Genomic DNA, 27,313 nt, shown 5'->3' with positions numbered 1-27,313 from the left:
CCGATCCTACATGTTTTTACTGAAACATCAGAGGAAGCGAAGACAGTACAACATTGCGAGTGTTTCCAGTACTGTAGAAATCCCCTATGCACAGGAAGTGCCACGTGTACCAACTGCGCATGCTTGAGGATGTTTTACGTTGTTCTTGCTGGGTGGGGAATCCCAACTTCCTGTGCAAGAAGAGAGAAGCAACACAGATATTACGGAAAGGAGAGTCTCACACGATTTTATTGACAAGGCCTACACCCGTAGTTGGACGGGGAACGGTCCTAACCATGGTCTGTGATAGCTAACGAGTCGGACAATTAACTTTTTTTTTTTTTTTTTTTTTTTTACCTGAAAGCCTGTGATAAAGACGCTCCGTTAAACAAACAGATCCCATTGCTAGCTAAACAGCTAACTTAGCTGGTTAGCTAAGTAAGACGCAGCTAACTATTCGCCAACGAAGCTTTTACATTTGATTACGGTCGGTGTCTATTTCAAGATGTCCAGTACGGGGTTCAACTCTCAGAATGGGCCAGGAGGACAGCCATACGCAAACGGTGAGCAATTTCGCACTAATGTTAGCTAGCTAACGTTACCTCCTCACAACTGTTTAGTAACTAGCGCGTTAACAAGATAGGCTTTTACTTTATCCTAATCTGATTTGGCTGGTTAGCAAGCTGGCTAGCTAACTACATTAGCTTGCTGCCTTGCTAATAATGCTAACCTAAAATATGGCTAATGTTAGTGGTGGGCTAACTTACTCTTATCAAGACTATAGTTTAAAAAAAACATTGTTCATGTTAGTTAAGTTAGCAATTTGGATATACGAGATCGCTTTGATTGCCCACTACGTAACTTTTAGCTAGCTAGGATAATCTGTTTAGAGTCGTTGACAAATTTACTCACGTATCTAGCTATCTAAACTTAGTTATAGCTGCAATTTGTGTCAGTCTCTAGTCTAACTGATAATTAACGTTAGCTAGCTACTAGTGCTACCTTGAATGACGTTAGTCATAACTCAATTGAAGATCAAGTTCAGGGGAGAGACTGATAATTTGGGTCATGATGATGCTACAAGTTGTCAGTTGAGCTAGCCAATTTGCTACTGTAGTTAGCTATAACTAGTTGACTCGTACGTGGCACTTAGATTTGGGTAATTGACCAAAAAGATTAGCTATATCATTTGAGTCTTGTAATTTGATTGATACCCTGTCGACTGATAAACTGTCATCCTCTAGTTGTCTTATAGGCGTTTAGTCTTTGTTTAGGGCTAAACTTTCCTCTCATTTGTTGAGGTTCTTTGGGTAAGGGTCGCGTGACTGTTTGTGCGTACTGCGTTGCCTTTCCCGAATCACTTGGCTGGTGTCACATAAAATGTACAATTATAGTTATAGTCGTATTATGCTTTGCAACATCTACTCAGAAGTGAATGACGTACCACTCCGCTTTTTTTGTGCTCTACCTCTGTGTGTACATGTGGCACATTGGGACCATCCGTTTAAGTTGCATGACCTTTTTATTTTAATTTTTAAGTAAAGTAGTATAAATATACTTTTTTTTGTCTGGCATTTCTCTCCCTGCATTTTTTATAGATAGATAGATAGATAGATAGATAGATAGTGTACCAGTCAAAAGTTTGGACACACTTACTCATTCCAGAGGTTTTTTATTTTTTTACTACTTTCCACATTGTAGAATAATAGTGAAGACATCAAAACTATGAAATAACACATGGAATCATGTAGTAACCAAAAAGTGTTAAACAAATAAAAATATATTTGAAATTCATCAAAGTAGCCACTGTTTGCCTTGATGACAGCTTTGCCCACACTTGGCATTCTCTCAACCAGCTTTATGATGTAGTCACCTGGAATGCATTTCAATTAACAGGTGTGCCTTGTTAAATTCATTTGTGGAATTTCTTTCCTCAATGTGTTTGAACCAATCAGTTGTGTTGTGACAAGGTAGGGTTGGTATACAGAAGATGGTCCTATTTGGTAAACTTCCAAGTCCATGTTATGGTAAGAACAGCTCAAATAAGCAAAGATAAACAACAGTCCATCATTACTTTAAGACATGAACGTTAGTCAATCTGGAACATTTCAAGAACTTTGAAAGTTTCTTCAAGTGCAGTCGCAAAAACCATCAAACGCTATGATGTAACTGGCTCTCAAGAGGACCACCACAGGAAAGGAAGACCCAGAGTTACCTTTGCTGCAGAGGATAAGTTCATTAGTTAACTGCAACTCAGATTGCAGCCCAAATAAATGCTTCACAGAGTTCAAGTAACAGACACAGTTAAACATCAACAGTTCAGAGGAGACTGCGTGAATCAGGCCTTCATGGTAGAATTGCTGCAAAGAAACCACTACTAAAAGACACCAATAAGAAGACGATACTTGCTTGGGCTAAGAAACACGAGCAATGGACATTAGACTGGTAGAAATCTGTCCTCTGGTCTGATGAGAACAAATTAGTGGTTTTTGCTTCCAACCGCTGCATCTTTGTGAAACGAGGAGTAGGTAAGTGGATGATCTCTGCATGTGTGGTTCCCACCATGAAGGAGGTGGTGTGATGTGGAGGTGCTTTGTTGGTGACAATGTCAGTGATTTATTTATAATTCAAGGCACACTTAACCAGCATGGCTACCACAGCATTCTGCAGCGATACACCATCCCATCTGGTTGGCGCTTAGTGGGACTATCATTTATTTTTCAACAGGACAATGACCCAACACACCTCCAGGCTGTGTAAGGGCTATTTGACCAATAAGGAGAGTGATGGAGTGCTGCATCAGATGACCTGGCCTCCACAATCATCTGACCTCAACCCAATTTGAGATGTACCCAACAAGTGTTCAGCATATGTGGGAACTCCTTCAAGATGGTTGGAAAAGCATTCCAGGTGAAGCTGCTTGAGAGAATGCCAAAAGTGTGCAAAGCTGTCAAGGCAAAGGGTGGCTCCTTTGAAGAATATCAAATATAAGATATATTTTGATTTGTTTATCACTTTTTTGCTTACTACATTATTCCATATGTGTTATATCATAGCTTTCATGTCCTCACTATTCTACAATGTAAAAAATAATGTAGTACACACACAGTCCAAAAAAAGTCAAAATAGAGAAGAACCCTTGAATGAGTACGTGTGTATAAACTTTTGACTGTGTACAGTGTGATAACTGTTTCATATCAATAATCTCTGGAGGGAAAGTTAACCATCCAACTGGACTGAATTAAACACTAGCTGTCAAACTGTGTTATTTGTACAATACCAGTAGTACTCATTCTTTGTCTATAGATAACCAGAGAGAGTTTCGATTAGAGCAGGACATGTTCTTTATGCTGTTGGGTTTGGCTATTAATGATTTATGATTAAGCTCCCTAGTCTAGAGTTCATCTGTCCTTCATATTTTCCTTATCTCTGTATTAGAGGCAATAAAAAGTCTCTACTCCAATATAGGTTTTTGAACTCTGATCATTCTTGCCAAAGTGGATTTAATCTAGGGTGAATTCATCCTACTTAATTTACTTTAGGCCTAAGCAGTGCCCTTATTGAAACAATGGCATATTTTATCAGTGACCTGTTTGCTGTACAGTTGTGCTAAGATTTTGTTTCCATGTTTGACTCTTATACTTGCCTCTAATTGGCGGAGCACGTGTACTCGGCCCAGGACAGGTTCACTGTGATTGGAGGGAAGCCTTCAACACAACCACTGTGGCCAGCCGGCAGCTTAATGTTGGCGATTTCACTGGCGCTGCCCGGAAAGGGATTATGGGTGTTCATCTTCACCATTGAGGAGTTGTTTTCTAATCCCACCTTCTCCACCTGTTTATCCTGGCTTGTAATGTAGCTCAAGACTTCTTGCACATGTAGCACGCTGTTGCCGCCAGTCAGTCATGACTATTTCATTATAGGAAACCCTGTTTCTACCTAACAATCTTCAAGGTTAGGAGGAGTATTTGATTTGAAAAGCTCTTTGTGTTTTTGTGTCTGGTATCATTTGTTCAGATCCGCTATTTACACTCACTGTCAGTACAGGAGTGGCGTCCAGGTGAGATTAGGCTATATCCTGTACCGTTACTGTGTTGAGAAATGTGATTGCTGTGTCAGTCTGTCCACATATCGTTTGCTTTATTTTGGAGACTTTGTATTTTCATCCCAATTTCCCTCACTGCTATTTAGTAATGGGGGGAAAAATCAATAGTTACATATTGGGATATTATTTTTGAAAATATATTTAAATCAATTATAACTATTATATAGTTTTGACAATATTGCAATATTATTTTGGGCAAGTTTGATGTACCTGCACCAAACTCCAGTATTTGTCCTTTATAGCATATTCTCCATCTTTTGAAATGGAGAGCCTATTTGTTTTCAGCACTTTTTTTTCTGTGACTGATCTAAACTTGTTTTTTCATGGCTTTCTTGTCCCTCTGCCTCAGACATATGGTGAGCAAATTGTTTGGACATCGAAACGCAATGAAATCACAGTATCAAATCACAATACATAGAATCGCAATACATATCGGATTGGCAACTAAAGTATCGTGAAAATATTGTATCGGGAGGTCCCTGGCCATTCCCAGCCCTGTCGCATTTAGCCTGATGTTTTTGTTACTCTCAAAGTTATCTAGCCCAAAACCTTCTTCAGAGCCACGAACTGTTGTAGGACTAGTCAATCAATACTGCTAGGCACTTCTACATCTAGTAATGAAACATTTTCTCATCTTTTTTATTAACTGGCAGGCAAATGAGGCAGTCAGCTATTACTCTTTAGACCTTCTTTGGAATGCAGACTATAGTCATGGGATATTCACATGGGATGTCAGTGTGTTGCTGTATTTTATGTCAAACTCTGGCCTGGAAACTTATCTCTGTCATGATCCTGTCTTCCAGGTCCTTTACAGAATCAAGTAGCGCTGCAGCCACCAGGAGCGGGTTACAACATGGCCCACCATCCTCCATACAACCCACTGCAAGCCAAGGGCCCCATGCCACCTGGCCCTGGACTCTATAACTCTGGGCCCTACCAGCCTATCCCACCAGTCAGCTCTTACCAGGCCTCCCCAGGTCAGCCCATGTTAAACAGGCCTCCTATGGGACCTCCCCACCCCATGACCCCCCCTCAGTCCACCAGCCCTTGCCCAGGACCCAGGATGCCCCCAGCGCAGGCCACCCCTGCTCTACCTGTGTCTGCCAACAGCTACTACCAGCACCCCCCAGCCTGGCAGTATGGGGCCCTTCCACTGATGGGAGCTCCTCCACCAATGGGGGCGCCGCCTCCTTTGGCCACGCCACCCCTCGCGTTTGTGGATAATCACGTGACCTCCTCGCCTAGCTTGGCACCACCCCAGGCCTCCTCGGCGGGGTACAGCGCAGCTCCTCCTCCTGTCTACCACAATGCCATGCAACCCTCGGGTCATCCCTTGCCTCCTACCTCCCTCCACAGATACACCCAGCCAGGTAAAACGCAGTGCAGAAGGGCTCTGTGATTAACACACTGTTACATATGCTACAGCAGTTTGACTTCCTACGATGAATAACACTTGGTTGAAAAACATTTAGGCATTATGATGTTATGACATTGACTGGTGGTTTGACTGTGTAGTGACACTTCATATCAGGATTAACAACAGTAACAGCAGGTCACTATGATGTCACAGGGAAGCACCAGAAGTGTTCTTAGCAAGCTGATGTTGGAAGTGGACATTGCCCCCTGCTGACACACACACACACACAGATCCTATTGGCTGCACATATCTCCTTGGCAGACACTCTTGAAAAGTTGTCCAGGGACCAATGGAGAGTTCCAGTAATCTCTGGTGATATACAAATCCATCACCAATATCAAATCAAAAACAGATTTTATTGCCGTATGCGCTGAATACCGCAGGGGTAGACATTACCATGAAATTATTGATTACAAACCTTTACCAACGATGCAGTTAAACAAATAAATAATACAAAATACAAGTATTAATACAAGGAATAAAATTAACAAGAATGGAGCTATATACAGGGAGTACCAGATCAATGTGCAGAGGTACGAGGTATTTGAGGTAGATATGTACATGTAGGCAGGGTAAAGTGACTAGACATCAGGATTGATAATACACTGCTCAAAAAAATAAAGGGAACACTAAAATAACACATCCTAGATCTGAATGAATGAAATAATCTTATTAAATACTTTTTTATTTACATAATTGAATGTGCTGACAACAAAATCACACTAAAATAATCAATGGAAATCCAATTTATCAACCCATGGAGGTCTGGATTTGGAGTCACACTCAAAATTAAAGTGGAAAACCACACTACAGGCTGATCCAACTTTGATGTAATGTCCTTAAAACAAGTCAAAATGAGGCTCAGTAGTGTGTGTGGCCTCCACGTGCCTGTATGACCTCCCTACAACGCCTGGGCATGCTCCTGATGAGGTGGCGGATGGTCTCCTGAGGGATCTCCTCCCAGACCTGGACTAAAGCATCCGTCAAGTCCTGGACAGTCTGTGGTGCAACGTGGCGTTGGTGGATGGAGCGAGACATGATGTCCCAGATGTGCTCAATTGGATTCAGGTCTGGGGAACGGGCGGGCCAGTCCATAGCATCAATGCCTTCCTCTTGCAGGAACTGCTGACACACTCCAGCCACATGAGGTCTAGCATTGTCTTGCATTAGGAGGAACCCAGGGCCAACCCACCCAGCATATGGTCTCACAAGGGGTCTGAGGATCTCATCTCGGTACGTAATGGCAGTCAGGCTACCTCTGGCGAGCACATGGAGGGCTGTGCGGCCCCCCAAAGGAATGCCACCCCACACCATGACTGACCCACCGCCAAACCGGTCATGCTGGAGGATGTTGCAGGCAGCAGAACGTTCTCCACGGCGTCTCCAGACTCTGTCACGTGCTCAGTGTGAACCTGCTTTCATCTGTGAAGAGCACAGGCCGCCAGTGGCGAATTTGCCAATCTTGGTGTTCTCTGGCAAATGCCAAACGTCCTGCACGGTGTTGGGCTGTAAGCACAACCCCCACCTGTGGACGTCGGGCCCTCATACCACCCTCATGGAGTCTGTTTCTGACCGTTTGAGCAGACACATGCACATTTGTGGCCTGCTGGAGGTCATTTTGCAGGGCTCTGGCAGTGCTCCTCCTTGCACAAAGGCGGAGGTAGCGGTCCTGCTGCTGGGTTGTTGCCCTCCTACGGCCTCCTCTACGTCTCCTGATGTACTGGCCTGTCTCCTGGTAGCGCCTCCATGCTCTGGACACTACGCTGACAGACACAGCAAACCTTCTTGCCACAGCTCGCATTGATGTGCCATCCTGGATGAGCTGCACTACCTGAGCCACTTGTGTGGGTTGTAGACTCCGTCTCATGCTACCACTAGAGTGAAAGCACCGCCAGCATTCAAAAGTGACCAAAACATCAGCCAGGAAGCATAGGAACTGAGAAGTGGTCTGTGGTCCCCACCTGCAGAACCACTCCTTTATTGGGGGTGTCTTGCTAATTGCCTATAATTTCCACCTGTTGTCTATTCTATTTGCACAACAGCATGTGAAATTTATTGTCAATCAGTGTTGCTTCCTAAGTGGACAGTTTGATTTCACAGAAGTGTGATTCACTTGGAGTTACATTGTGTTGTTTAAGTGTTCCCTTTATTTTTTTGATCTGTATAATAAGGTATTTGAGGTAGATATGTACATGTAGGCAGGGTAAAGTGACTAGGCATTGTGGGAGTTAATGTAATGTAACTAGGGGCAGCTGATATGCTGAGCCACTAATGTAGACAATGAGTACATTGACCGGATAGAGAGGTGGGGGCATGCAATACAATTGCCATCTCTGAGTAGGATGTCATGCCAAAGATTGCATTAGCTGAGAACATAGATACATTTGTGCTTTCTGACGTACCAATGTCAGGAGGAAGCAGGAGGAAGGATGGTGGCAAATTGACCAACATGTGAACCATATGCAATAAATGTATTTGTTGTATGAGCTAGGGGGTTCTGCCACCATTGTAATCCAAACCGGAACAGATGTGGGCGTTATCAGGCATAAACAAGCAAGGAACTCGGGTTGGAAGATAATGGTGGCGGAAGAACTAAGGGGAGTAATTTCATTAACATATGGGATGTATCCATATGTGTATAAAAGCAGAGCCGATGCTCAGGGAAGTTAGATGTTCCGCGGACCACCTCGGCTTTTTCTACTTTGTATTAAAGCCTATATTGAATTCATAAGTTCTTGTAAGAGTATTATATTCTTAAGACAATTTTCCACGACAGCATCAGGAGAGATGATGATGATGATGATGATGATAATAATAATAATAAGGTATTTGAGGTAGATGTGTACATGTAGGCAGGGTAAAGTGACTAGGCATCAGGATAGATAATAATAAGGTATTTGAGGTAGATGTGTACATGTAGGCAGGGTAAAGTGACTAGGCATCAGGAGATGTAGTAGTAATAATAATAGGACTAAGAACAGAGTAGCAGCAGGGAGTGTGTGCGCACCTGTTCAGTAAATTTTGTAATTCATACTGGAATAGCTGAAAATAAATGTATAGTATTCCTTTTTTATATCTGTCTGTTCATGAGTTTCTAATAGATAGAGAAAATAGCCTAATTAATGAAGAAAAAAAACATCTAATCAACAATGGCATTATTTTCAATTAACTCTGCAACCCTTCTAGCTATTGACTTATTTTATAACTGACAACAGTTTGATTCCAAAACAAAGACAAATTAACATAGTAAAATATGTCTGCCCTATATAAAATCATGCTGAAACCCTAATTTTAAACACCTATAGTATTCACTAAATTGAAAACCATCTTATTTAATTATTTCATATTTTTATGAGATGAGGCTACACAGAGAACCTGAGATAATTAGATGTCTGTAAAAATCTGATCATTCTGATTTAGAGTACATGAAATTCTGGTTAAAAAAAAATCTGGTAAAGTTTTTAGTAATATACCTTCCCTTTGCAAACTTGTGTGTGTGTGAGAGAGAGTGTCAGTGTGTGTGCATATATAGTCTTGTGAATGTGCGTAGAGGTGGTGCAAGATAGTCTGGGTAAGTATAATTTCCTGGGTTCAGAGAGACCGTTTAGTCACTTGCTCAGGACTCACCCACACCACTAGCGGTATTTATGGTGTGTGGCTGTTATGTGGTCAGAAGCCATCAGTGATTCATGAATGACGATCAAGGCCATTATCGCATTATGTAACAATGTGGTGTAAGAAATATCACGTTAGTCATCAAGGATGACTCCTTGATGACTGATTTTTGAGTAGGATTCACTCCAATTTGGCCAGTTGACTATTTTCATTCAAATTGATTTGTTACCTTGAGTTGATGACCGAATATTTATTCACACTTACAATATCTGAATGACAGATTTTTGCTATTGGAAGAATGGTTCACTCTTGTCTGAAATGCCTCTGTCAGTGTAGTCTCTGTAGTTACTGGGGTTCATTGACATTAGCTAGCTCTGGGTCACCAGCATCAGCTGTCGTGGGACTCGTCACCTCCAGTGTAGGGATATAATGTTACTCTCCTCAGAGGGGCCTATTTTCCTCTTATGCACGATAGTCCCCATACCATATACGATGTACTCAATTTCTCTATGGCTAATTGGTCTTTTGACCAATCATATCACATCTTTTTCAGAGTCAAAAGACTTAGTGAAATGAAAATCAGAATTGGGCTGCCTGTGTAAATGCAGCCATAGGCTACATTGTCATGATATGCATCAGGTATCATCATGATGCAGCCTATAGGTGCCAGTTTTATTGCCTTAGGTTAGGCCTATGTACAGGTTAGCCTCGACCAAGCCAGTGATGCATGGGCTGGCAGCACAAGACTATGTAGGAGCCACTTCTGTAAATATATATTTGTTATGTTGACATTTTGGACAAGGTTTGTGTTGAGGGTTGTGATAGGATACTGTGTAAGACATTTGAATATGTATGTCAAATGATCCTGAATGATGTGATGTTGTTGTGGTTGTCCAGGCTTTGCCCCTCCTCCAATGAACCCCGTGGCTGCTCCTCACACATACCAGCCAGGGATGACGGCACCTTACGGCCACCCACCTACAGGACCCCCACCCTCGATGAGACCCACTCCACCCCCCATGGGCAATGCTACCCCTCCCCTTCCCTTTGGCCCCAAGACTGATGGTAAGGAAATATCACTTCTGGGACCGTAGTCTTACAACATCATAGAGCAGGAGTGCTGATCCATGTTGAGTTTTGTATTTTAAATCATAAGGAATAAGAGGGTAACCTGATCCTAGATCAGCATTTTGTTTTTATCCTCTCATCTAACAATATGTTGGTAACCTCGGTCTTTGAAGCATCCACAGATATTTGTAGTTTATTTGTTGTAAATTGAAGTTTTAGTGAGCGGGGAGTGTATCTCCAGCATTCACCCTTGGGGTCTCATTTCCTTCTCTTTCCTCCCACCATGACAGCTCAGTGTGGGAGTGATGCTAGTGATGATGCTGCCCACACTGAGTACGACAACCAGGAGAATGATATTGAGTGTCCAGGTGTGGTTTAGTCACTATCAGTGTTGTGGTATTTGTGTGTGTGTGTGTGTGTGGTCCCTGTGTAGTTTTGATGTCCTCTTACATTTTTAGCATGGTTTCTCAAAGGAAGAAAGGCCTAGAGAACTTCCATGGATCTTTCAGATATTCTGTGTTTACATTCAACACTTTCTAAGTCTGTGTCTTGGTTTTAGCCATTACATTTTAGTGACCTCATGGGTATCAGTTTTTTCATTAAATTGTGTCTTAATCTCTTTCATTGTGACTGAATTAGGTGCGTTGAAGATGCAATTCCTACATTTCCTCATGTGGCAATGAAACAAAGTGACCTGAAACATAAAACAAAAACATTTGGTCAGCACTTTTTTTCCCCCAAAAAACTAAACCTACAGATTGTGCCTTTTTTTTAAGTGCTTCCACAAAAGTAGTGGAATGTGTTTTTTATTTTATTTTTTAATCCATCCTGACTCTGGAATGTTTGCTCTGTAACAGGACACATACCCACACCTGCTAATGGTACTCAAGTCCCCAACAGCTCTGATCACTTGGAGACAGCCCCTAAAATGGGTAAGTCCTCTACTACTCCATAGTTTCATCAGAAATGAGTGACTAATATTACATGTTAGTCCCCTATATTTACTGCTAGCAACACTCAGAACTGACATGAGGCCTGTTTTGGTGCTTGTCCCTATAGCTGGCCCACCCCAGCAGCCAGCCCCCCCTGCTCGACACATGGGTCTGTCCTACCCCTCTCTACCCCCAGGGTACCAGAACACCTCCGCCTCCCCCATGCAGGCCCAGACGCAGCCTTACAGCCATGCGCCTCAGTCATACCAGCAAGTAAGACACCATACTGCTCTCTGCTTTCTCAAACCAAATCCAAGACTGACATACTAACAGTACAACGCTCAACTTTCTCTATTATATACAGAGCTTAGCACTTGTCTGATCACATGAACACTTAGACATTTTAAAATTAACTCTGAATGTTGAAATAGGACATGGATAGACTGTTCAAATATTGAAACTTACCAGTGTTGTGTCCCAAATGGCGCCCTATTCCATATAGTGCACTGCTTTTGACCAGACCTTTGTTCATTGTACTCACCACTGTACTGTTCTGTTTCCTCCCCAGCCGTCTGCAGGTCCAGCCCAGCTGAGCCCCTCCCTGGCTGGATTGAGTCTGCAGTCCCAGACCCCTGAGACCCTGAGGGTGGTCAACCTGCTGCAGGAGAGGAACCTGCTCCCCCCGGGCCCCATCACCCCTCCTACGCCCTGCCTGCCCCAGGACCTGCAGAAAATCAACTGTCACCCAGAGTGAGTGATAGTTTGTCTGGCACTGTTTTTCAACGTCAATCCCCACCACAATGTTGAATATTGTCAAAAGTGTTAATGTACTTTAACTGTAAAATGTACTGGTTCAGACCTGTTGTTTCTCTTGCCTCCTGTCTCTACAGGGTCTTCCGCAGTACCCTGACCAGCATCCCCCAGACCCAGTCTCTGTTAAACAAAGCCAAGCTTCCACTCGGCTTGCTGCTCCACCCCTTCAAAGATCTCTCGGTAAGATGTTGCCCGCTATCTCCCAACCCTCAGTAGACTCTTCCTTCTGCCCTTCCCTCTTCTGGTAAAAGATAAAAGAATGCATTTAGCCTAGAATAACTGTATTTAATCTACACATCTATGATCATGTCTTTTAAATGTCATTTGATGTTCCTTTGTAATTTTATGTTTTTCATTTATGTGGAACTTGGCATTGACGATTGTCATAGCCTAACATATCCTAAGGGTTTGATTTGTCTGTGAACTGCAGTAACTAGCTGTATTAAGTTTTATTCTTCAAGAATCAATGGCTACATCTTAAAAAAAAAAATGATGTACCAATCCCAGATTGTGCCTTTTTTAAATTGTTTGGTTTGTCTGTACACTGCAGCAACTGCCTGTGGTCACCTCCAGCACTATAGTGCGGTGTCGCTCCTGCAGGACGTACATCAACCCCTTCGTGACCTTCCTGGACCAGAGGAGATGGAAGTGTAACCTGTGCTACCGGGTCAATGACGGTAAGGACCACAGCCACCAAGCTCCTCTTAAATGACACCCTGTCTATTCCCCATATTTGGCACCACTTTAAACCACATCCAATGTTCATTCCAAACACATGTTTTAAGTGAGACGTTAGGCTGGTCTGAAGCAGGAAAAGGACATTCACTTGAGCACCAAGGCCTAACTTCACCCATGCTGTACCAGTATTTTCCAGCACATAGCTTTGACCTAAATGTTCAGAATATCATTCACCTGTTGACAGTAGTGACGGACAGTTATTTTCTGACTGATGACAACCTCCATGTTTGTTGTGCAGTTCCAGAGGAGTTCATGTACAACCCAGTCACCAGATCGTACGGAGAGCCACACAAAAGACCTGAGGTCCAGAACGCCACCATCGAGTTCATCGCACCCTCAGAATACATGGTAAATACACATTATATAGTCTTAACATTTGTCTATTTAAAGCAAATCATTGCATGTTATTTTGCCTGAAAATCTATGGTAAGTGGTTACACCCCCCCCCCCCCTTTTTTTTTAAATCTGCTACTTAAATGCAGATGAAATTAGCAGTGTTCCACTGTTGCCACGTTCATAGTGATTCCATCAGGCTTTCTGACTCCATGGAGTTGTTTATCTAGGAAGCATTTGCATGTTTTGTTAGGTTGTGATAAGAGAGTGTGGTGTGTATCAGTGTGTTTGTATTGATGGTGTGAAACCTGTCATCCTCAGCTGAGACCCCCCCAGCCTGCTGTTTATCTCTTCGTGCTGGATGTATCCCACAACGCTGTGGAGACGGGATACCTAGATGTGGTCTGTCAGTCACTGCTGGAGAACATCAACGCGTATGTGTACATCAGTTACAGACTGAGGGTGCTTCCCAAATGGCACCCTATTCCCTATATAGTGCACTACTTTTGACCGGAAGCCATTGGGATGCAGATTAAATAGAGTCCTGGGATAATGTCCACAGCCCTGACAGGATGGTTCATTACGTATTGTCCTATTAAGCTATGTAATAATATATTCTGTACTGATCAATACTAGGTAGCTTAAAGGTTTCAGTTTAGCATCAGTTTAGCATCAGATAATAACTAAAATGCATTTAATAAATAAAGATCTTTAGGGTTACGGTATATTTTGGAGTGTTATACATTTTCATAAACAATGTGGGATGGCAGTATCAAATGTGAACCAGGAGAATATTTACACAAATGTGTGACTATATACACATTTTTGTCAAGATTAATAACAAAAAGTGATTCAGACACAGAAATAAAATAACTTACAGAAGTATTGAGCAAGAAGAAGAAAGTCAATATTAACTGAACCGCACCACACATCAGTGTGACCTGTGAGCATCGGCTGACTGATCATGTGTGTTCCAGGCTCCCTGGAGACTCCAGGACAAAGATTGGCTTCATCTCCTTTGACAGCACCATCCACTTCTACAACCTCCAGGAGGGCCTGGCCCAACCACAGATGCTCATCGTCTCAGACATTGAAGGTGAGAGACCAGATAGGGCTTACAAGCTTTGTCATTAGAATAATTCACTGTCTAGAAAGGCTTTGGAAAATGAGGAAGGTCCACACTCACTATTTGCAGTGAAAGAAAGGAAAATGTATTTGTTATTTTGTGACAAATGCTTCACCCAATCGGGCTTCATCAGTGTTTAAGTTGTGACAACATGGAAAAACTCCCTATATATAGGGCTACAATATAAATGATGCTGTACATTTAAAGTCTTTATTTCAGGAGGTTGTAGTGGTCTAATGGTCTTCTATGCTGTTTTTTCCTTTCTTCCAGATATATTTTTACCAACACCAGACAGCCTTTTAGTGAACCTCAATGAATGCAAGGAGGTAAGGAGCTCTTAAAACTATTCCTGTGCAGATTCCTCAGACAGGCTCTCTCTCTTTTTTGCATGAACCTCTCTTACACGGTTTTGCATTTCAAAACTTTATTTAAAAATGTGTTTTTATTCGTACAGCTGGTGCAGGATCTGCTGAAGAGCTTGCCCCAGATGTTTGGCAAGACCATGGAGACCCAGTCTGCTCTGGGCCCGGCCCTGCAGGCAGCCTTCAAGCTGCTGTCGCCCACCGGGGGGCGCGTGTCCGTCTTCCAGACCCAGCTGCCCAAGCTGGGCGTGGGGGCCCTCAAGTCCAGAGAGGACCCCAACCAGAGAGCTTCAGCCAAGGTAGGGACTAGCGAGAGCCTGGGTCTCACTGGTTTATGTATTTTGTATCCCAAATGGCACCCTATTACCTATATAGTGGACTACTTCTTAGGTCCCATGTGTAGGAAATGGGGTACCATTTGCTGTACATTTGTTTTTAATTACTTGGTAAAGAGAAGTATGCAGTGTGCACATCTGTTCTGCAGTGGTGGTTGAAACTTTATCTTTATCTCAATACTGGAGATATAGTTTCAGACATTTCTTATGCCTAATATTGTCATTCTTTTTTAGAAATGTTTTGTTGTGCTCATTCCCCAGGATATCCCGAACCTGTCTCCTGCCACAGACTTCTATAAGAAGCTGGCCCTGGACTGTTCAGGACAGCAGGTGGCTGTGGACCTGTTCCTACTGAGCTCCCAGTACTGTGACCTGGCTTCTTTAGGTGAGTGGTGCCTTCTGACTCATAAATCTGAACCTCATTGTGTTGTTATTATTAACAAAGAGACCTTATTTCAGCAGCCAGCAGTGCTCTGTATGTGTCTCTGTGTTGCTGTATACAGTACTAGTCAAAAGTTTGGACATTTTGTGACATGCTTCACACAATCGGGCTCATTCAAGGGTTTTTATTTTATTTTTTACTGTTTTCTACATTGTAGAATAATAGTGAAGACATGATTCCATATGTTATTTCATAGTTTTGATGTCTGATCAAAATTCTAAACGCAACATTTTTAAAGTGTTGGTCCCATGTTTCATGAGCTAAAATAAAAGATCCAGAAATGTTCCATGTGCACAAAAAGCTTATTTCTCTCAAATTCTGTGCACAGATTTGTTGATATCCCTGTTAGTGAGCATTTCCCGTTGCCAAGATTATCCATCCACCTGACAGGTGTGGTATATCAAGAAGCCAATTAAACTGCATGATCATTACACAGGTGCACCTTGTGCTGGGGACAATAAAAGGCCACTCTAAATGTGCTGTTTTGTCACACAGCACACTGCACAGATGTTTCAAGTTGAGGGAGCGTGCAATTGGCATGCTGACTACAGGAATATTCACCAGAGCTGTTGCCAGAGAATTGCATGTTCATTTCTCTACCATAAGCTGCCTACAATGTAGTTTTGGAGAATTTGGCAGTACAGACCACGTGTAACCACGCCAGTCCAGGACCTCCACATCCGGCTCCTTCACCTGCGGGATCGTCTGAGACCAGCCACTCAGATAGTTGATGACACTGGGTTTGCACATCAAAAGAATTTCTGCAAATACTGTCACGTTCTCAGTGAAACTCATCTGCGTTCTCGTCGTCTTCACCAGGGTCTTGACCTGACTGCAGTTCGGCGTCGTAACCGACTTCAGTGGGCAAATGCTCACCTTCGATGGCTACTGGCATGCTGGAGAAGTGTGCTCTTCACGGATGAATTCCGGTTTCAACTCTACCGGGAATATGGTGTCGTGTGTGTGTGTGCGTGTGCAAGCGGTTTGCTGATGTCAACATTGTGAACAGAGTGCCCTGTGGTGGCGGTAGGGTTATGGTATAGGCAGACATAAGCTACGGAAAACGAACACAATTTGCATTTTATCAATGGAAATTTGAATGCAAACAGATACCATGACAAGATTGAGGCCTATTGTGCCATTCATCCGCCGCCCTCACCTCATGTTTCAGCATAATGCTCTGCCCCATGTTGCAAGAGTCTGTACACAATTCCTGGAAGCTGAAAATGTCCCAGTTCTTCCATGGCCGGCATACTCACCAGACACGTCACCCATTTAGTTTAGCATGTTTGGGATGCTCTGGATCGACGTGTTCCAGTTCCTGCCAATATCCAGAAACTTCACACAGCCATTGAAAAGGAGTGTGACATCATTCAACAGCCTGATCAACTCTATGCGAATGAGATTAGTCGCGCTGCATGAGGTAAATGGTGGTCACACCAGATACTGACTGGTTGTTCTTAAGGGATCTGTGACCAACGGGTGCATATCTGTATTCCCGGTGCCATGTGAAATCCATAGATTAGGACCTAATGAATTTATTTCAATTGACAGACTTCATATAAGAAAATCTAACTCAATAAAACCTTTGTTAGATGTTGCGTTTTTATTTTCGTTCAATGTTCATTTATTCAAATTCCACTTAAGGGCCTCATACTCTGGTTGGACTCGTGTAATCTCTGCTTCATCTTCTCTCTCTCTTCTTCTCAGCTTGCATATCCAGATACTCAGCAGGAAGTGTGTACTACTACCCCTCCTACCAGCAGCAGCACAACCCAGCCGGGGTTGAGTGCTTCCAGAAGGATCTCAAGAGGTACCTCACCAGGAAGATTGGCTTGGAGGCTGTAATGAGGATCCGCTGCACTAAAGGTAACAAGTCACCACTTAATACTTTTTCACTATGCTGATTGCCTTGTGTTATTTCACATGGAAGCAGCAGCACTTTAAATGTCAGAGACATTACATTATATAACGTCCTTGTGGAAAGTGTTCGCTGAAGGAAATATCAAAATGACAATTGATGAAGGATACTGTGAACCCTGTAAACTTGTGGTTGTGAGTCTGTCTGTGCTCCAGTTGACTTCAGTATCTGGAAGTAAAAACGGTCAGATTAAATGTATTTAATTAAAATCTCTCGGACCCACTTCTATAGCTAAACTCAGCAAAAAAAGAACATCTTCTCACTGTCAACTGCGTTTATTTTAAGCAAACTTAACATGTGTAAATATTTGTATGAACACAAGATTCAACAACTGAGAACAGTCACTATCTGGTGTGGCCATCAGCTGCATTAAGTACTGCAGTGCATCTCCTCATGGACTGCACCAGATTTGCCAGCTCTTGCTGTGAGATGTTACCCCACTCTTCCACCAAGGCACCTGCAAGTTCCAGGACATTTCTGGGAGGAATGGCCCTAGCCCTCACCCTCCGATCCAACCAGTCCCAGACGTGCTCAAACGGATTGACATCCGGGCTCTTCGCTGGCCATGGCAGAACACTGACATTCCTGTCTTGCAGGAAATCACTCACAGATCGAACAGTATGGCTGGTGGCATTGTCATCCTGGAGGGTCATGTCAGGATGAGCCTGCAGGAAGGGTACCACATGAGGGAGGAGGATGTCTTCCCTGTAACGCACAGTGTTGAGATTGCCTGCAATGACAACAAGCTCAGTCCGATGATGCTGTGACACACCGCCCCAGACCATGACGTACCCTCCACCTCCAAATCGATCCCGTTCCAGAGTACAGGCCTCGATGTACCGCTCATTCCTTCGACGATAAACGTGAATCCGACCATCACCCCTGGTGAGACAAAACCGCGACTCGTCAGTGAAGAGCACTTTTTGCCAGTCCTGTCTGGTCCAGCGACGGTGGGTTTGTGCCCATAGGCAATGTTATTGCCGGTGATCTCTGGTGAGGGCCTGCCTTACAACAGTCCTTTCAAGCCCTCAGTACAGCCTCTCTCAGCCTATTGTGGACAGTCTGAGCACTGATGGAGGGATAGTGCATTCCTGGTGTAACTCGGGCAGTTGTTGTTGGCTTCCTATACCTGTACCACAGGTCTAATGTTTGGGTGTACCGATCCTGTGCAGGTGTCGTTACACGTGGTCTGCCACTGTGAGGACGCTCAGCGTTCCGTCCTCTCTCCCTGTAGCGCTGTCTGTGGCGTCTCACAGTACGGACATTACAATTTATTGCCCTGACCACATCTGCAGTCCTCATGCCTCCTTGCAGCATGCCTAAGGCATGTTCACGCAGGTGAGCAGGGACCCTGGGCATCTTTCTTTTGGTGTTTTTCAGAGTCAGTAGAAAGGCCTCTTTAGTGTCCTAAATTTTCATAACTGTGACCTTAATTGCCTACCATCTGTTAGTGTCTTAACGACCGTTCCACAGGTGCATGTTCATTCGTTGTTTATGGTTCATCGAATAAGCATGGGAAACAGTGTTTTAAACCCTTTACAATGATCTGTGAAGTTATTTGGATTTTAATGAATTATCTTTGAAAGACAGGGTCCTAAAAAAAGGACGGTTTCTTTTTTTCTGAGTTTATTTTGCGTGATTATTGTGAAAAGAAAATATAAAACTCTGACCCCCTCAACTTCCATTCAGGTTTGTCCATCCACACGTTCCATGGGAACTTCTTTGTGCGCTCCACGGATCTGCTGTCCCTGCCCAACGTGAACCCAGACGCGGGCTTCGCTGTGCAGATGTCCATTGAGGAGAACCTGGTGGACATGCAGTCTGTCTCCTTCCAGGCTGCGCTGCTCTACACATCCAGCAAAGGTACACTGTCTGGAGCTGCTGTGATGGGGGGGGCTAGCTGTGTTCGAATACTCACACTAACCATACCTATTGTGACGTATGTAGTGTGTTTTATAGGTCATACTATGCATATAGTTAGTATGCCCAAAGTTCCTGGATGTTGTACTACATTGACCAAAATTAAAAGTATACAAGAAGTGGGACACTTTCTGTGCTTTTAGGGCCTGTAATGCAATTCTTCAGAATGGGCGTGGCTTCACATTTTCAGATTTTAAGAAAATGGGGGGGAAAATATGCAGCCGAAGTCCGAGAGCGGACACAAATTCATTAATTTTACTAATTATGACAGATGTTAAAATGTTGAGCAATGTAATAAAGTAATGACTTTTCAAATAAGTTACGTTACTCGTTATGTTGTCTGACAATTAGTTAGCGCCGCTAACCTTATGAACCACATAGCATATCATTACAGCAGTTGCTTGTATGTTAGCTAGCTACCTAACGTTAGTTTGCTACTAATACATTGAACTTGCCAGTATATTAACTGTATACTATCTAACTTTTATTGACTTGATTATTCCCGTCATTGTTAGCTTAGTTAAGTGGTATAGTTGTTGTGCATTCTCAATGGACATTGTTAATGAAGTCAGTAAGATGTCTAGCTAGTATTTGTTATGCTAGCAAGAAGTTGCATAGCAACAACATCGACTTCCGGTAGACGGGCGAAGCGCTAGTACACTCAACTGAAAGGATTCCGTTTGATTACAGTAAACTAAAATTAACTAATGGTGTGTAGTGTATATTCTCATTAAGTATGTAGTATACAGTATGTTAGTATGGGTATTCGAACACAACTATTGTCATTATTTTTCTGTGGGTTTTACTTGGTTTAGATTCACTGTGTGCGTCCCAAATGGCACCCTATTCCACACATGGTGTATTACTTTTTACCAGGACTCAAAAGGCTCTTATCAAAAAAAGTGCACTATATGGAGAATAGGGTGCCATTTTGGACTCAGGCTCACTGTTTGTAAACATGAACAAGTGAGATGGAACACTTTTTGTAATGGATACTGACATTTGAAGATGTTATTTCTTTCTGAAGTGCAATTTTGTTTAATTTATTTGTTTCCTTGACAAATATTATATTTCCAATGCATACCAATTGTAATGCTGAAATAATAACTTGTTGTTTCTACAGGAGAGAGAAGAATTCGAGTCCACACCATGTGTTTGCCTGTTGTCAACTCCCTATCTGACATCTTTGCTGGGGCTGATGTCCAGGCTATCACCGGTCTGCTGGCTAGCATGGGTAGGTAGATCCAGGGACGCAGTGTTGGTGTAGTTATTAAAGGCATGTTTATTTCCATCAGTACCAGGTGAAGTCCTTAGACTATCCCATCATCCTGCGGTCTTTAATGTCTCATAGTGAGAACACGTTTGTCATCCACACAGTGCCATCCATAGCTGCCTCACTTGCATGGACAGATGGTAATAGTGATGTCAGATGGTTGCCTGGTTACTGTGACCTTTGTGGAATCCAAGTGGCTAAATCAAACTGACTGAAGACTAATCTTATAATGTATTGGTTTTATTAGTATCAGTCACTGATAAAATATTATTCAGTCACTTTATTTGCATAGTCTGGAAAGTCCATCTGTAGAAGATCTACAGATAACTCTAACCTTAGCAAGCAGTTGCTTAAGTTTAGAATAAGGGTTAGGGTAAAGGTTAAGTTTAGGGTTAGAATGGGGGTTAGTAGATGGTGTGTAGAGCATCTACAGATGGACTATCCAAATAGTGTTACCTGTTTTTCAAAAGAGAATCTACTGTAATATAAGGTACTATTATTGCTGGTTTACCCTGATAGATAGATATAGATATATACTGCTCAAAAAAATAAAGGGAACACTTAAACAACACAATGTAACTCCAAGTCAATCACACTTCTGTGAAATCAAACTGTCCACTTAGGAAGCAACACTGATTGACAATACATTTCACATGCTGTTGTGCAAATGGAATAGACAACAGGTGGAAATGATAGGCAATTAGCAAACACCCCCAATAAAGGAGTGGTTCTGCAGGTGGGGACCACAGACCACTTCTCAGTTCCTATGCTTCCTGGCTGATGTTTTGGTCACTTTTGAATGCTGGCGGTGCTTTCACTCTAGTGGTAGCATGAGACGGAGTCTACAACCCACACAAGTGGCTCAGGTAGTGCAGCTCATCCAGGATGGCACATCAATGCGAGCTGTGGCAAGAAGGTTTGCAGTGTCTATCAGCGTAGTGTCCAGAGCATAGAGGCGCTACCAGGAGACAGGCCAGTACATCAGGAGACATGGAGGAGGCCGTAGGAGGGCAACAACCCAGCAGCAGGACCGCTACCTCCGCCTTTGCAAGGAGGAGCACTGCCAGAGCCCTGCGAAATGACCTCCAGCAGGCCACAAATGTGCATGTGTCTGCTCAAACGGTCAGAAACAGACTCCATGAGGGTGGTATGAGGGCCCGACGTCCACAGGTGGGGGTTGTGCTTTACAGCCCAACACCGTGCAGGACGTTTGGCATTTGCCAGAGAACACCAAGATTGGCAAATTCGCCACTGGCGCCCAGTGCTCTTCACAGATGAAAGCAGGTTCACACTGAGCACATGTGACAGACGTGACAGAGTCTGGAGACGCCGTGGAGAACGTTCTGCTGCCTGCAACATCCTCCAGCATGACCGGTTTGGCGGTGGGTCAGTCATGGTGTGGGGTGGCATTTCTTTGGGGGGCCGCACAGCCCTCCAAGTGCTCGCCAGAGGTAGCCTGACTGCCATTACGTACCGAGATGAGATCCTCAGACCCCTTGTGAGACCATATGCTGGGTGGGTTGGCCCTGGGTTCCTCCTAATGCAAGACAATGCTAGACCTCATGTGGCTGGAGTGTGTCAGCAGTTCCTGCAAGAGGAAGGCATTGATGCTATGGACTGGCCCGCCCGTTCCCCAGACCTGAATCCAATTGAGCACATCTGGGACATCATGTCTCGCTCCATCCACCAACGCCACGTTGCACCACAGACTGTCCAGGACTTGACGGATGCTTTAGTCCAGGTCTGGGAGGAGATCCCTCAGGAGACCATCCGCCACCTCATCAGGAGCATGCCCAGGCGTTGTAGGGAGGTCATACAGGCACGTGGAGGCCACACACACTACTGTGCCTCATTTTGACTTGTTTTAAGGACATTACATCAAAGTTGGATCAGCCTGTAGTGTGGTTTTCCACTTTAATTTTGAGTGTGACTCCAAATCCAGACCACCATGGGTTGATAAATTGGATTTCCATTGATTATTTTTGTGTGATTTTGTTGTCAGCACATTCAACTATGTAAATAAAAAAGTATTTAATAAGATTATTTCATTCATTCAGATCTAGGATGATATTTTAGTGTTCCCTTTATTTTTTTGAGCAATGTGTATATATAGAGAGGCTAACAAGAAATGATTCAACCCAATGGTTACTTTTTGTAATGAGGCCATGACTGCAAACATGTACTGTACAATCATGTAACTTGTGAATCCCAATCCCTGAGGTAAAATGTAGCTGAGACTTTTGAATTCAATGCCCTGTTCCTGATGTGTGTCCTCCCCCTCTAGCTGTGGATCGCTCAGTGACGTCCAGTTTGAGTGACGCCCGGGACGCGATGACCAACGCTGCCATCGACTCTCTGACATCCTACCGCACCTCTGTGCTCACCATCCAGCAGCCTGGCCTCCTGGCCCCCGCCTGCCTCAGGCTGTTTCCCCTCTACATCCTGGCCCTGCTCAAACAGGTACACTACCCACCCACTCTCTCCCTGGCTAGTCCCCTGGCAGTCTACAGCTTCATCCCATATGGCACCCTGTTCCCTGCACTACTTTTGACCAGGTCCCATTGGGCTCTGGTCAAAAGTAGTGCACAATATAAGGAATAGGGTGCCATGTGGGATGAAGCCTACTTCCCATTGGGATTTCAACTTTCACCAAGGAGAGGCTATTCCTGTAGTTATAATACAACTCAGCATAGCATAAAAACCAGCTTTAAAACACCATAAGAAATCCAGTCAGTCAGATAAACTGAACAAGCTACCTCTATTGGCTTACGGATCTCCTTTGTGCTGCTTTGTTCATATGTTTTTATTCTCTGTGGTCCACAGAAAGCCTTCCGAACCGGTACAAGCACCAGGCTGGACGACCGTGTGTTTGCCATGTGTCAGCTAAAGTACCAGCCCCTGGCCTACGTCATGCTGATGATCCACCCAGCGCTGTACCGCGTGGACGACCTGACTGACGAGGTGAGGGCTAGGGGAACAGAGCATAGATAATGAGAGGAGCAATATTTTTCTCTACAGTTTTATAGTTTATCACCGCTTATACACTCAGATCATTTAAAGAAAGAACACTGATATTCAGGTCTATGCTTCTGCTTCCATCTGACGTGTGAATATATTGCACTTTTCCTCATTTATTAACCCAACTTCTCTTTAACACCCCCTCCACAGGGAGCCCTGAACATCAGTGAGCGTGCCGTCCCCCAGCCCAGAGTCCAGCAGCTGTCTGTGGAGAAGCTGAGCAGAGAGGGGGCCTTCCTCATGGATGCTGGCTCGGTTAGTAGCATGATGATGATGTACACTATATATGCAAAAGTATGTCGACACTCCTTTCAAATTAGTGGATTAATCTATTTCAGCCACACCCGTTTCTGACAACTGTAAGTGCTGTTATTGTGAAGTGGAAACGTCTAGGAGCAACAACGGCTCAGCCGCGTAGTGGTAGGCCACACAAGCTCAAAGAACAGGACCGCCGAGTGCTGAAGCGCATAGGGTGTAAAAATCATCTGTCCTCAGTTGCAACACTCACTACTGAGTTTCAAACTGCCTCTGGAAGCAACGTCAGCACAAGAACTGTGCGTTGGGAGCATCATGAAATGGGTTTTCATGGCCGAGTAGACGCACACAAGCCTAAGATCAACATGTGCAATGCCAAGCTTTGACTGGAGTGGTATAAAGCTTGCCACCATTGCACTGTGGAGCAGTGGAAACATGTTCTCTGGAGTGATGAATCACGCTTCACCATCTGGCAGTCTGACGGACTAATCTGGGTTTGGCGGATTCCAGGAGAATGCTACCTGCCCCAATGCATAGTGCCAACTGTAACGTTTGGAGGAGAATAATGGTCTGGGCTGTTTTTCATGTTTCGGACTAGGCTCCCTTAGTTCCAGTGAAGGGAAATCTTAATGCTACAACATACAATGACATTCTAGACGATTCTGTGCTTCCAACTTTGTTGCAACAGTTTGGGGAAGGCCCTTTTCTGTTTTCAGCATGACAATGCCCCTGTGCGAAAAGCGAGGTCCATACAGAAATAGTTTGATCGGTGTGGAAGAACTTGACTGGCCTGCACAGAGCCCTGACCTCAACCCCATCGAACACCTTTGCGAGCCAGGCCTAATCGCCCAACATCAGTGCCCTACCTCACTAATGCTCTTGTGGCTGAATGGAAGCAAGTCCCTGACGCAATGTTCCAACATGTGAAAAGCCTTCCCAGAAGACTGGAGGCTGTTACAGCAGCAAAGGGAGGACCAACTCCATATTAATACCCATGATTTTGGAATGAGATGTTGGCTGAGCAGGTGACCACATACATTTGGTCATGTAGTGTTTAATTTGTTAGGGACAGCTACAATGACAGCATTGACACATTGCAGCATCAACAGTTGGATGCATTTCACCATAATGCTTTAGCTTGCGCTAATTTGCATGATGATTATTGAGGAATCCTTCTGTCATTTTGCATACAAAATAGATACTTACAGCACATCTACAGTGGATTCTTCTCAACAATGTGACTGACTTCAGTCTTCTCCATTCTCCAACAGGTGATCTATCTCTGGATCGGAAGAAACTGCAACCCCGACTTCCTCACGCAAGTCCTGGGGGTCCCAGACTACGCTGCTGTGCCTCAGAACATGGTAAGGAACCTAAGCACCTGCTCTCCCTTTAACTGTCTTTTAGCCCAGCTCCTCTGCTCCTGACACGGTTCTGTGTCGCTCACCAAGACCTCTGTGTATTATACTGTGTAATAAACCAAGTCGTTCGAGCCCTGCATGCCGATTGGCTGAAAGCCATGGTATATCAGACCGTATACAATGGGTATGACACCATTTTTTTTACAATTAAATTGGTAACCAGTTTATTTAATAGCAATAAGGCGCCTTGGGTTTGTGGTAAATGGCCTATATACCACGGCTAAGGGCTGTATCCAGGCACTCTACGGTGCGTCGTGTTTAAGAACAGCCCTTAGCCCTAGTGTATTGACCATATACCACTTAATTCACATGCGTTGGTTGTATCTTTTTATTGTGTGTGTATATATTGCACTATAATGCTGTTTAAAATGCGATGCACAACAGATTTCCTGAAAGGGAGACCATAAAGATATTATTATAATGATGTGTTGTGACTCCCAGAACATTCTCCCAGAGTTGGACACTGCAGAGTCCCAGAGAACCAGAGCGTTTGTTGGCTGGCTGAGGGAACAGAGGCCCTTTTTCCCCATCCTGCATGTCATTAGGTAGGCAGTAGTAACTAGATGAGATCACTGGGGGAGTTCAGAGGCAATTGCTGCATTCCAAATGGCCCCCTATTCCCTTTATAGTTCACTACTTTTTACCAGGGCCCATATAGCTCTGGTACAAAAGTAGTGCACTGTTTAGGGAATATGGTGCCATTTGGTTGAGTTTGAAGCCCAAAATTAAATTAAAGTATTTAGATCAGGTTGAACTCATTGACAACGAGTTTTGCTGACCTGTCAAACGACGGAGTTCAATTCTGCAAGAGACTGTAAATGTTGTGGATCCAACCTTCCCTTTTCTGTTCCTTTCCAGGGATGAGAGCCCACTGAAAGCCAGCTTTATGCAGAACATGATTGAGGATCGGACAGAATCAGCCTTGTCTTACTATGAGTTTTTACTCCACGTCCAACAGCAAGTCTCCAAGTAAACACAGCGTATGGAGTCAGCCCTGGGAACACTGACAGGATGTGCATCAGTGATATGAACGAAAGTTGGGAAGATTGAACCTGTCAGGGACGGCTGCTTCTCACAGCATCTTCAGTTATGGCGCACTATTTTTGTGTCTAGCATTGCCTTTCCTAAAGATTGCCCCCCCCCCCCCCCATCCGCAGACTTTCTTTCAAACAGATCAAACTTTATGTGGTGAGCAGGACATGGACAGAGGCAACTAGGCTAATTCTGATTTGGCTCTTCTTTTTTTCTTCAGCTGGAACATGTTGTCAAGACCAGGGAATCCATTACATGATATTATGTACATCAGTGATTGAGCAAATCAGTGTTTATTCTCATAGAACTATGCTTTCTAAGAGAGATCTTTTCAGATACAGTTCTGGCTATGGATGTGAAGTCTTGTTCAAAAAGCACCGTTGTATTTGTTAATAAAGTAATATATGTATCATGCTGAAGGCCATGTTGGAGGAGTATCGTCTAACCTCGGACTGTTTATTATTGTATGTCACCTTATGCATAAGAATACAGTATCTCAGCTATGATGATGATGATAATAGTAATCTACCAATTAGTGGTAAAGGACAGAAGTTTGGTTATTATTGTGTCGAACAAATCTCTAGGCTTAATGTAAAGTCCGAAATGTAGATGTTTTTAAAGGTGAACAGAGCTCGTTATAATTTCCTGCCTTGAATGTTGTTGACTAAGGGGAATTCCACGGTAACAGTGACACTGAGACTCAAATATTTCACTTTAAAATGTATTTCAAACAAAAACCAGTGATTGCAAAGATAAACAAACCATACAACTCTATGCATAATGTCTGTTACTGTGGAATTGGAATTGCCCCTAAGCAATGGAATGCCGTCTCATCTCTGGTCTTTCCTTCAAAGACTCACTCACACTTTCTCCTCTCCTCATGGACATTCAAAACAACTAGCTTTTTTTGTGTTTTTAGTTTAATTTATGAGATTCCCAATCTGATTAAATACTGTTATTGCCTTGTATGGGAACTCACTTTTTATTATTAAAACTCTGTTTAAATACAGACACTATGAAATATTTTAATATAATAGGATATGGGAAATTCTTTAACACAGACATAACAAAGCCATTGTGATCTTTTAATCATGCTTATTGATACTTGTATATTGAAAATACTACATTATAATGGTAAAGAATTGTTGATTTTAGTATGAACATATGAAGATGAAATGACGCTAATAAAATGTTTGGGATTTTTTAAA

At 43.4% G+C, this 27,313-nt stretch overlaps 1 protein-coding gene across 3 annotated transcripts; it reads left to right on the top strand.

The window, feature by feature from the left end:
• The first annotated feature begins 115 nt into the window (after positions 1 to 115).
• On the top strand, positions 116 to 27,313 carry LOC106603809 (protein transport protein Sec24A). Of its 3 annotated transcripts, none has more exons than XM_014197961.3 (24): positions 116 to 542; positions 4,888 to 5,454; positions 10,014 to 10,181; positions 10,475 to 10,552; positions 11,042 to 11,116; positions 11,244 to 11,389; positions 11,685 to 11,866; positions 12,007 to 12,109; positions 12,480 to 12,606; positions 12,906 to 13,015; positions 13,322 to 13,434; positions 13,978 to 14,096; positions 14,397 to 14,452; positions 14,581 to 14,787; positions 15,085 to 15,208; positions 16,976 to 17,134; positions 18,876 to 19,049; positions 20,230 to 20,340; positions 22,664 to 22,839; positions 23,203 to 23,340; positions 23,548 to 23,652; positions 24,924 to 25,016; positions 25,515 to 25,618; positions 25,932 to 27,313. In XM_014197961.3, the coding sequence occupies exons 1-24, from the start codon at positions 485 to 487 to the stop codon at positions 26,044 to 26,046; spliced, it is 3,408 nt and encodes a 1,135-aa protein (XP_014053436.1). In that variant the 5' UTR covers positions 116 to 484; the 3' UTR covers positions 26,047 to 27,313. The 3 variants fall into 3 exon arrangements, with proteins under 3 accessions (XP_014053436.1, XP_082830864.1, XP_082830865.1); XM_082974738.1 differs by lacking the exon at positions 116 to 542 and adding an exon at positions 2,703 to 2,889; XM_082974739.1 differs by lacking the exons at positions 116 to 542; positions 10,475 to 10,552 and adding an exon at positions 2,704 to 2,889.

This window comes from Salmo salar, chromosome 04 (assembly GCF_965601325.2).
Source record: "Salmo salar chromosome 04, fSalSal1, whole genome shotgun sequence".
Classification (NCBI taxonomy): domain Eukaryota; kingdom Metazoa; phylum Chordata; class Actinopteri; order Salmoniformes; family Salmonidae; genus Salmo; species Salmo salar.
Note: the sequence above shows the minus strand (reverse complement) of the source record. Positions and strands in the feature narration are given on the sequence as shown.